General features: G+C 35.2%; 1 protein-coding gene across 1 annotated transcript; it reads right to left on the reverse strand.

Annotated features, from left to right (window-relative positions):
* Nucleotides 1–4,973: 4,973 nt before the first annotated feature.
* pdcb (phosducin b) lies at nt 4,974–11,045 on the reverse strand. Its single transcript, XM_073817169.1, has 4 exons — nt 10,954–11,045; nt 8,913–8,978; nt 7,264–7,412; nt 4,974–7,112 (listed from the first exon to the last, which is right to left on the reverse strand). Exons 2-4 carry the CDS (start codon nt 8,959–8,961, stop codon nt 6,597–6,599), a joined length of 714 nt encoding a protein of 237 aa, XP_073673270.1. The 5' UTR covers nt 8,962–8,978; nt 10,954–11,045; the 3' UTR covers nt 4,974–6,596.
* Nucleotides 11,046–11,764: the final 719 nt, after the last annotated feature.

The raw sequence follows: 11,764 nt of genomic DNA on the forward strand, positions 1-11,764 counted from the left end.
TTAAAATGTCATTCAGTTTAACAGTCTAGTCAGGCATATTTACAACCAAAAATAATTGATGACATTAAAAGACAAATTGGAGTTATTAAAAGACGAATATTCTTTTATATATTTTAATATGTACAAGTCAGAATAAACAAAAAAATAAATGTTTGAATTTTTACATAAATATTGTGTTACACTGAATGACAATCTACCATTATTATCTGAAACCTTAAAAGTAGACAATTTACTTACATTTAATGTGCTTTCTATGGACATAAAATCACTTTTGTAAAATTATTTTGAATTGAACATCTTAACGTCTTTGACCCACAAATAAATGAACACAAGAGGGAGATGTAGTATCATACATGCACTGCTGACTCCATTGCATTCAGGGTCAATCACAGAAACAGATTGAGATGGATGGTTGGACAATAGTTGACAACCTTTGCCTTAGTTTACCAATTTTTTTGTAAGCTTTATTAATCTACATAAACGTGCTTTCAGTAGCTACACTCTGTTAAAATAACTCTCCTTAGTACTTTGCTCATTGTCCATAAGTTTGGATGATTTATATCTTAAAAAATTCTAAAAGTAAAACGTTTTTCTTATTGATTTATGGATTTTATTAATTAGAATAATGTGTACAGTTCACATTTATGTTCATAATTCATATTATATGGTCTTATGTTACAGATCCTGTTAAAAAAAAATGTTGATAAGAGATAATTGACAGTTACATGTGTTGGTTTTACCTCTGTCTCATTTCTACTTGGCTCATCTCATCCCATTCTCCCCTACAGTCTTGGCTTTCATTTGATGAATAGCGTTACCCGCCTTTGCTGTCTCTTTCTTGCTTTTATTCTCTAGCAGTTTTCCATTCCTTAGGCCAGTCATAACACATATTAATGAGACCACAGATGAATAATCAATATGGAATTTTAAAATGGAAACAAAAAACATATAATAGTTGTTAATGCCGTTAGTGGTCCCTTAGGCACTGGATATTATTTACAGTAAGACTGTCTGTATGGAAAGATAGTGTAACCTCGCCTCTCTTTGCTATGCAGCCCTAACCTTGAATCAGCCAAGCAATGCTCTCTCTTTCACCTCTTCCAAACGTCAACACACTAGAAAACAAAGACCCATGGGAATGTCTCACACACCTCATGTTTTGAAAATGCTGACTTTTTGTTGCTTGCTTAGTCTATAGAACCCAATGCATTCATAATTACTGCATTCAAAAAAATGAACATAAAGTCTTGCTTTTTTATGATTTTGTGTTTCAGAGCCATTGGTGGTTAAACATGGAGTCTAGTTTTCATTTCACTATTCAAAGAAGGCAATAGCTGACTGTGGGTAAGTACATGTGTGCTTAATGGAAATGTTTCATGTGTATGGAATTTTTAATTCCGTGATTTATTGTGTTTTTACTTCAAATCCTGGTTCCCATAGTGACATACAGGGAAAATAAACTTCATTACTACTACCTTTGCGTGACAAAGCTACATAAGATGTTGAGTAAGAAGAGGGTAGGATGTTTTCAAGTATGTGTTTGTGTGTGTGGGTGGTGAATGCTGCTGTAATTTTCACACAAAGCAGTGTTAAAAAGCTTTGTGACCTCATATCCCCTCCATGTCAACCCCTCACCCCACCTCCATCCAGTTTCTCTCACCTATAGCCCCATTTATACCTGACATCAACATCAATCATATCTGTCCACCCACTACCTCTCCTGTGTCCAACGTCACTCCCAGAAGGCCTTTGCCACCATTATATTCAGAGCTCAGGAAGCCCTTCAATGGACAGACTCATTTTGTTTGTATTTTTGCATTTTTTTTCCCCTATACTCTCTTCTAGAATTCATGACACATTTGCTTTCTTTCTCGCTTAATTCTACAGTGTTTTATTTTACAGTGTCATTATTTATTTTATTCGCATGCATGATTCATGTTGTCACAGGTTGTTACTGTAGAATTCCTGTGGTTTTGTCTGGGTTCAATTGTTGCTTACCTCTAAGGCTACTTACACAAAGCTTAAAGTTTTTTATTAGACCACAATTTTATTAGACCATCCATCTCAATTATGATAGAAATACTGCTCTATATCATATGTTATTATCAGAATCCATCTATTTTATTATTTGTGACCCTGGACCACAAAACCAGTCTTAAGTAGCATGGGTGTATTTGTAGCAATAGCTAGAAATACATTGTATGGGTCAAAATTCTCAAATTTTCTTTTATGCCAAAAATCATTAGGATATTAAGTAAAGATGTTCCATAAAGATATTTTGTAAATTTCCTACCACAAATATATCAAAACTTTATTTTTTGATTAGTAATATGCATTGCTAAGAACTTCATATTGACAAGTTTAAAGGTGATTCTCTCAGTATTTAGATTTTTTGCACCTTCAGATTTTCAAATAGTTGTATCTCAGCCAAATATTGTCATATTCTAACAAACCATGCATCAATGGAAAGCTTATTTATTCAGCTTCAGATTATGTTTAAATCTCAATTTCAGAAATTGGACACTTATGACTGGTTTTGTGGTCCAGGGTCACATTTTATTTAATTTTGTTTAATTTTATTACTATACTGTACCTTATTGTTTGCTATAAAATATCATCACAGATATTTTGCCATAAAGGGCCCCTCTTGTGCCACTTTTTTACAATATGTAATATAAGTCTCAGGTGTCCCCAGAATGTATCTGTTACATTTCAGCTCAAAATACCCCACAGATCATTTATTATATAATTTTGAAAATGCTCATTTTGTGTGAAACCAAATTGCATATATTATTAAAATCCATGCAAACTATGAGATGCTTTATATACACTATCAGTCAAAAGTTTTTGAACAGTTTTTTAGAGAAGTATCTTCTGCTCACCAAGCCTGCATTTATTTGATGTACAGCAGATTATTTATTTATTACAAAGTAACAAAGTACAGAAAAACAGTAAAATGTTTTTAAAAAAAATTTACCATTTAAAATGTTATTTTTTTCCTATGATCAAAGCTACATTTTCAGCATCATTACTCCAGTTTTCAGTGTCACATGATTATTCTAATATGCTGATTTGCTGTTCAAGAAACATTTTTTGCAGTACTTTGGACTAAATAAATGCAGGCTTGATGACCAGAAGATACTTCTTTAAAAAAACATAAATCTTACGGTTCAAAAACTTTTGACTGGCAGTGTGTAAGATACTGTACTGAGGCCAGCTGCATAAATGTAGCCTCTGTGTTAAGACTGTGCCTTAAGAACTAGTCTGACTAACTAGCAGTGAGCCAATGTGGTAATCAGTCTTATTTTTTAGATTCAACATAGACTAATCTACATTTTTATGTAAGCAAATTAAAAAAGTTATGACAAATCTTAAAGAAAAAATGATGACTAACTTGTAAGACTAGTTTTATGCAACCAGCTCTTGTTGTATACTGTATTGTTTTGTTTTTTATTAAATACTTTTAACATTTTCATATATTTTATATTAATATTTTTATATTACAAAGGACTGTAAATTAACTCAAGGCAGCATAATAACTTTTAAATACAGTATATATATATATATTATATATTATTATTTCACTGGCTTATAATACAGTACTCATAAAGTTTTTACTCTTTTTAATCAGTCTGAGCCATGAACCCGTGACAACATGTCTCAGGAATTAAGTCCAGACGAGGACTTGGCTGTTTGGGCTACTCCTTCACGCATGCAGAGAGGATGGAGGCAAATGTGGTGTCAGGTGCCGATGTTGTCAGAACATGTTCGCATGAAACGCAGACGACCTCGTCGCACGATATAGCACGAGCTCGGCGTGAGACACACAAAACATTACCACAAAATCACCAAACCCTGCAGGCCCTCAGTGGGTGTGCCTGCATGGCTTGGCCCTCAAGAGAAAATATGTAAGTCTCAAATTGGTTTGCATGTCTTTTTCAAATATGCAACAGACGGAAAAAAAAATGCTTCACGACCCCACAAGCTGATGCAATTTTGTTGCAGTTGCTGTTGAATTAGTTCTGAACTATAGATTAAAGACTAAAAAGAGATTAAAAACTTAGTTTCGGGCAAAGTAACAATCAAGGATCAAATTATAGGATTCAAGCATACAGTTATATAACCTGTATTTATCAGTATTGCATGTGCAAATTAAGTAGGTAATTTACAATATTTATTTCTACAATAATTCATTTTCAAAAACGCAAATTTTTGGATTAGACTAAAAATATATGCTGCATGATGACAAAGGCTTCAGTCGGGGCAGCCTGTATTTTGATCATTGATTTAAATCCAGTAATAAGATTCCAGACTAAGCTGATCAAAAAATAAGATCACACACACACTGCTCATAAAAGCATGACGGTGTGGGCGTATAGCCACTGATTAAGCTTACTGATGACATGATAGTGCTAAACTGAACGGTACATCAGCTATTTTAAGACAACAGCAGATTTAAATCCACTCTAACAAGAGAATATCACTGAAAAGCCCTTGCTTTTTTAGTATTTTTAGTAGCCAGGAACAGTGGCATGTCTTTTGCTGGCTCACTTCTTCAAAACTCGTGGTTCATCAGGAGTTCAGCTAAATCCTCATCATTGCACTTACTTAACTCAACTCAACGGATGATTCCCATAAATACATAATTAGAACATGTCAAGTTATGGGGGAAATGATTGGAAAATGAGCAAATGTGCAATAAGTACCTATTCTTTTAATACTGAATGGAACTTTTGAACTTGCAGGTCACAGTAAAGTCAGCTGCAGAGATTGTGTTTCAGCAAGTGCCGTCTCGCTTCTCAAACCACATTAAAGGAAGGTGCAAATTCTCTGGAATTTTACTTTATTGCTCTCTTGATTGATTCTGTTCTTCAAATGCCTTTTTCAGGGGTGACATGTAATTTGTGTGCAAGTGAAGCATGTGTATAAGTAATAGCTGTTTTTTAAAAGTAAATCTACAGTACAGGCAGGGGAAATGTTCACTGTGTCTATTTGCATTTATTTACGTATGCCTAAAAATACTGTTCACATCAAAATTTCCTGATTTATGCAAAAAAAAAAAAAACCAAACCAATTTACAGTAGCTTGTGCATGCAAACCAAAAGTAGTTTAAAACCATCCCCATCAGAGAATCACATTTTACTCGGGATTCTGCTTATCTTCAACCTCACACAATTTTTTAAGCGCCGAAAATCATTAAAGTGATCATGCACATGTTTAAAGGAACAGTTTACCCAAAAAATAAATGTATTGTTTATTTACTGACATATTACTCACCTTCAGGCCATCCAAGATGTAGATGAGTTTGTTTCCTCATCAGAACAGATTCGGAGAAATTTAGCATTACATCACTTGCTCACCAATGGATACTCTACAGTGAATGGGTGCCATCAGAATGACAGTCCTAACAGCTGATAAAAACATAGTTTTTTGCTCTTTCATTGTGAGTCTTGTTTTTCACAGGATTTGTACCCAAGGATTCCACATTCTAAGTCCAATTCCTTGCCAGCTGAGCTAGCTGCAAACTTGTTATGTCTGGAAAGTGAAACATACGGAGCTGTAATCATAACTGGTACAAAAACGATAACAAATGCTCACTGTTTTACCGCCTCTAATGTTTATTACTGCTGGAAACATCAGTGACATGTACTTATTGGTAAGTATTTCACATCTTGCGAAAATCCATACTGTAAATTAACTGCTTTTTCCAGTGAAAAGTCATCTGAATCAGGAGAGAAATATTCACAGATCAAGCACCGTTTATAAGCATAAACAGTCCAAAACAGTTCTAAACAAATATGTTTTATGATTATGATGATGTCTTTGACATGAGAGGACAAGAAGGGATGGATTTTTTCACTAAAAAAGCATTTTTATGAATGATGGAGTATGGTTTAAAGTTAAAATGCCTTGATTTATTTCTTACAAACATGTTGTATTTCACTTCACAAGACGTTAGTTGACAGACCGCAGTTGTGTGAATTACTGGTTTATTGTGGTGTTTTTATTAGCTGTATGAACTCCCATTCTGACGGCACCCATTCACTCCAGAGTATCCATTGGTGAGCAAGTGATGTAATGCTAAATTTCTCAAAACCTGTTTTGATCAAGAAACAAATTACATCTTTCATTTTTGGGTGAACTATTCCTTTAAGAAACCATTTACAACTTACAAGTAGAAGTCATTAAAAATACAATGTTGTGTTGCTTCTAAAGAAAGAGCACTAAAATCGATCATGGACCATTCTTATTTGCATCATCTTTGGCTACATGCAATCACATGTACAATATGTGTATATGTATTCCAAATATCTATTTCATATATATGCAGTTGTCTATTTGTTTATATGAGAAAACATAATATGGTATAATACCTCATTATCTTTCTCAACTTGATTCCATTCCTTGTTGTACTGCACAAATCATTCAGTAGTTTTCTCTACTGTGCTCAAGAAGGTCTTTACCCTGAGCTGTGTGTGCACACAGAAGCATCTCATCATTTTAGCTGGAAGAATAATGCAACTTATTCTTGTCCTATTCAGAAAAAAACATTCCTTCCATTCATTTCATCCATGCTTACACTCTGCCATCTTTCATCACTCTACATCTGCTTCATCTTCTTCAGCTTCAGGGCCACATTCCTTCTCTGGCAGCAGTCCATACTCATTGAGAAAGGCCTCCACGTCAGTAGCAAAGAACTCCTCGCTGAAATGCTGTGTAACAGCCAGGAAGTTCCCCAGAAGCTCTCCAGCCTTGTACACTAACAAAGCAGGCAGCACGTCATCTGAGAAACGCTCGCCAGCTCCAGTGGCGGCTGCACCAATGCGGCAGAATTTAACGCTAGGATATTCTGTGGCCAGGCAATCCATGCAACTGTTAAGTGCCTCGCATCCCTGCACTCCATCTTTGTAGATGTGCACCACCACCACTGTGAGCCGGTGCTCCTTCTCAATGACCTCCAGAAAGGCCTCGCCACTGTCAAGGTCATACACGCCCTCAAATTTGGGCCCGAAGCTCAGGCGCTCGTGCATCTCCTGCATGCACTGCTTGCGGTACTTACGGAGACTTTTCTCATCATCTTCCTTTATCAGCTCGTATTCCTGAGCACTCATCTGGGAAGTGAAAAAGAAGCAGGGAAATTCAAAACTTTTAAGGCCAATGCAGAGTTAAATTTGGATTTAAATTTGAAACTCAAACTATTAAATCATGTTTTTCTTCAAAGAGCAAATGCTTATGTTGAAATTATGGTTAAAAATATGCAACCTTGCGATTGAATCCACCCACACAGGAGTCTCTGGGTTTGTGGGGGGATGACATCTGTCTTAACAGCTCTCTCTTGCCGGGAGGCAGAGCCTCCTGGTCCATACTTTCCAGTTTAAATTTACGCCAATCATTGATGACACCTTTTGGTCCTAGAGATAGTTAGAGTGGAAAATACCATAAGTGAATAAACAGATGAGTGAATTATATCAATATACTGTACTGTATACTGTGATTGGTTATCACAACTCAAAATTCAACATTAGACTACAGTTGAGGTCAAAAGTTTACATACACATTGAAGAGTCTGCAAAAATGTTAATTATTTTACCAAAATAAGAGGGATCATACAAAATGCATGTTATTTTTTCATTTAGTACTGACCTGAATAAGACATTTCACATAAAAGACGTTTACATATATTCCACAAGAGAAAATAATAGTTGAATTTATAAAAATGACCCCATTCAAAAGTTTACATATACACTTGATACTTAATTACACTTATTACAAAAGATTCAAATGTTCACTTATGCTTCAGAAGGAAACACAACACATTAAGGAGGGTGAAAACTTTTGAACTAAATGAAGATGTGTACATTTTTATTTTATTTTACCTAAATATCATATAGAATTTGTGGGACCTGAAGGATTTTTCTTAAGAACAGCAGGCAGTTTAACTGTTCAGGACAAACAAGAGACAAAAAAAAAAAAAAAAACACAGCTGTGGATCATTCAGGTAACAACACAGTATTATGAACCAAGCATATGTAAACGTTTGAACGGGGTCATTTTTATAAATTCAACTTTATTTATTATTTTCTCTTGTGGGCTATATGTAAATATCTTTTATGTGAAATATCTTATTTAGGTCAGTACTAGATAAAAATAACATGCATTTTGTATGATCCCTCTTCAAATTGTTCAGTAATTAAAATTATACTCAGGCCTCAAAATTCCTGCTGCTATCTCAGGGTTGAATATGTGTACTCTTCTTTATCTCTTATTTATGTGTACTATTCTTTACTCTTATTTATCTACAGAAACAATATGTTGTTCACAATGGGAAGCTGGCAACCATAATGCAAGGAATCCCACTCAGGAAAACTCCTTTGACCTAAAATTGTTTCTTGAAATGACCCCTGCGTTTTAAAGTTAAGTTCACTTCAGTCATCCAACACATTCGCTTCATGCACATGGTTCTCTGATGTTGGTAAATAGCCATATGACAAGCAGGTAAACAAATAAAATATTTCATGGATTTAATAAGTGTTTTATTTTAATTGGATTTATTTAAATATTATGATTCAATTAATTAATTGCTTTTCATCAATTTGCAAAATCCAATTTGGGAAACCCTTTTTGTCCTCATTCTGCATGCTCTTAATACAGGGGCCCGGAAGTCCCGGAAGGTGTCCTACGGAGTTTAGCTCTAACCCTATTAAACACACCTGAACCAGCTTATCAAGGTTTTACTAGGCATGCTAGAAACTTCCAGGCAGGTGTGTTAAGGCAAGTTGGAGCTAAACTCTGCAGGACACCGGCCTTTAAGAACCGAGTTTGGAGATCCCTGTCTTGATACATTATATCACTTTACCTAACCTGCGACACGTTCATTGTACAATCTCACAGACAATAAGGACCATACTGACCTGTGTGAGTTACAGTCACTGGCTCCTCATCTACGATTCTGTCAGACATTTTTATTAGTTGATTATCTGTGGAAAAAGGTCAAATCTTCATCTCACATCTATATGTCCAAATAAATGAAAATTTTCTTAATAGTTTGAACTAGGGCTGTGCAATTTATAAAAATTACCGCAATATGCATATTGCTACAGCTTGTAATATTTGGGGCCATGAACAAAAGACAAAGAGAAAGTCACACACTGCTCTTGCCTAAATAACTTTTGTAGCTTAAATAAGAATCAGTGCATACTGAATTTATAGAGGGAAGACTAAGCAGTGTTTTACTTTTACTTTTTATTATTCACTTCCTAAACTAATGTTAAAATGATTACACTAATGTTAAAATGCTAGAGTAAAACACTACTGTTTACTATCAGAAGTAGTAGGGGTGCTTTCTTCTCACAAAAAGTGAAATATGATAGATATATTAGAATCAGAATCAGAATGAGCTTACATACATGCATATAAATAACCGTATATATACTATATGACACAAGGTTGTTATGGAAGTTCACAGAATTGGCCCAGTAACAGCGGACTAAAACGGTTTTATCTGAGCATGTGGCACTTTAAGTTCCACATGTATTCGTATTCGTTATCGAATATTGCATTTTTATTCAGTATCGCACAGCCCTAGTTTGAACAAAAGTAACAAAAGCTGCATGTCTCTGAACAACTATCTAGTTTTTTCATTACTTTTGCAGGAAGTCTAGATATATTTAATCTTGATTTAATTCAAACAAGTTCTAGCATCAAAACTGCACTGAAATGTTGGCAAGTGGACAGCGTCTCTGTGCCGCTGAACCCGATCACTCTTTCTTGGAAGATATTAGGTTTATCAAGAGTAAGAAGATCAGATTACTCCTTGATCCAATTTGTTTGCACAAGTGGGCGTTGTCGATATGACGTCACGGAATTACAAATGAGCTGTCCTCAAATAATTTCTAACATGCATCAATTTTCATTCAATTTAAATCATCTTGATTCAGTTGAATTGCTTCTTAATTCTTTTTAATGAACATTTCTTTGATTCCATTTGAAGCAATACCAATGCCTTTGCATAACACTTTATTGCAGACAACCTTAATGACTATGTTAAAATGAACAATGCAGAACATATTTGGTTATGTTCAGGTCAGTCGTTACACTGATCTTTTTCGTGTGAGGTTGAGACTGAGATCAGATAAGCTCATGAACAAACTGCAGCAGATTAGCAGTTTAATACTAGAGCTCACTAGAGCTTCATTTTGCTCCGCTAGCCTCTGACCTCACACCCCCTCCAGCATCTGTACCTTTCACTACTCTCAGTAAATCACTGATCGCTAATTGAGATTACAGCTATGATGCAATGCTTTAGCTCAGATGGCAACCGCTAAACTCCTGTGACAGCTTTGGAGGTTGCTTCAGTTTTCATTGTTATCTCTTTTAAACTTTGATGATTGGTTTGTGCACTCAGATCAGTCTTCCATTTCAGTTTGCTTAAAAAATACAAAACAATGTTTTCATATTTAACCACGTATGAGTCTTTTTGAATGTTTTTCATTCGAATCTTGAAGTCTTGTTGAATCATGCAAGATGATAAACACGGCATGCACGTTTGCATAGTTTTCTGAGATAAACATACCGTAGACAACACTACCGCTATCTAAATGTATCTGAACAACCCACTTAAAAATGCCAGCTCCAAGGTTTGTGTTAGATTCATTGAAAAACAGGAATGATGTTGTAACTTTTGCATGCAAATCAAATCAAAGTAGACTTTGTTTCAAGCAATCCATTCGGCTGTAACATCACAGCTCATCAAAAGTATATCCAGGTCTATGGTTACATTGGCTTCAGTTAAATAACAGTTAACAGTTAAGCAAAACAGAGCAAACAGGAAAAGATGCACCTAAGCATGAAACTCAATAGACTATAAGCTTGAATTAAATAACAATGTGACTCACAGCTGTAAAACAGAACAAACCAGAACAGAAGCTGAATAGACAATAAATGTCTGCTCACCTTTTTACCGTCCGAATGCCTCCCGTCGTTGAGTTGTTATGTGGTCACTATCACCATTAGCTTGTCCGTCATGCTTTTTTGAGTGTGCATGGGGAGGGCACAAAGAAGCTTTCTTAAGTCAAGATACATTGGACAACTCTGTGCTCCTATGCAAAAATAGCACAGGGAACCTAAGAGGATTTAAGGGCAGTAATTAGACACAACCAAAGACAAAGGTACCATAGTAAGAGAGAAGAGCGGTATATAACATGTTGAGAACAATTCGGGGAAGACGGAGAAGGGATTAAAGTTGAAAAATGTATGCTAACATGGAAGAAAAAAGTTTTGGTTTCTGACACGTTACATTAAATCTGCTGCATGCAGAGTCATTTATGTGCAGAGATTTAAGCAGTGTTTAACAGGCCAACAGTAAATGTCATTTTAGACTACAATATTTTGGGTATGGCTAATGGATTAGGCATCCTGGATACGTTTAGAGAGTTATTATTCAAAAATAATAATAAATTCTGTCATTACTCAGCTTCATGTCGTCCTAAACCCATAAGACTTTTGTTCATATTTGGAACACAAATTAAGACATTTTTGAGGTATGATTGATGCATGGACAACAATGCAACTATAACATTCCCAGGCCTAGAAAGATAAGCACACAAAAAGTATTCTCATAGCTCCATAAAATTATGATTGAATCACATGGACTATTTTTTAATCATGTCCTTACTGCCTTTCTGGGCCTTTAACGGTAGTTGCATTGCTGTCTATGCAGGGTCAGAAAGTTCACGGATTTCATAAAAAAATTTGTGTTCAGAAG

Source organism: Garra rufa, chromosome 13, assembly GCF_049309525.1.
Source record: "Garra rufa chromosome 13, GarRuf1.0, whole genome shotgun sequence".
In the NCBI taxonomy this organism is placed as follows: Eukaryota; Metazoa; Chordata; class Actinopteri; order Cypriniformes; family Cyprinidae; genus Garra; species Garra rufa.

Bases quoted from the DNA above. Each gene is read 5' to 3' on its own strand.
- pdcb (XM_073817169.1), bottom strand. From the start codon at position 8,961: ATGTCTGACAGAATCGTAGATGAGGAGCCAGTGACTGTAACTCACACA. The intron at 7,413-8,912 runs GTCAGTATGGTC...AACTATCTCTAG, and splicing joins AGTGACTGTAACTCACACAG to GACCAAAAGGTGTCATCAAT. The intron at 7,113-7,263 runs GTTGCATATTTT...TTCACTTCCCAG, and splicing joins TGGGTGGATTCAATCGCAAG to ATGAGTGCTCAGGAATACGA.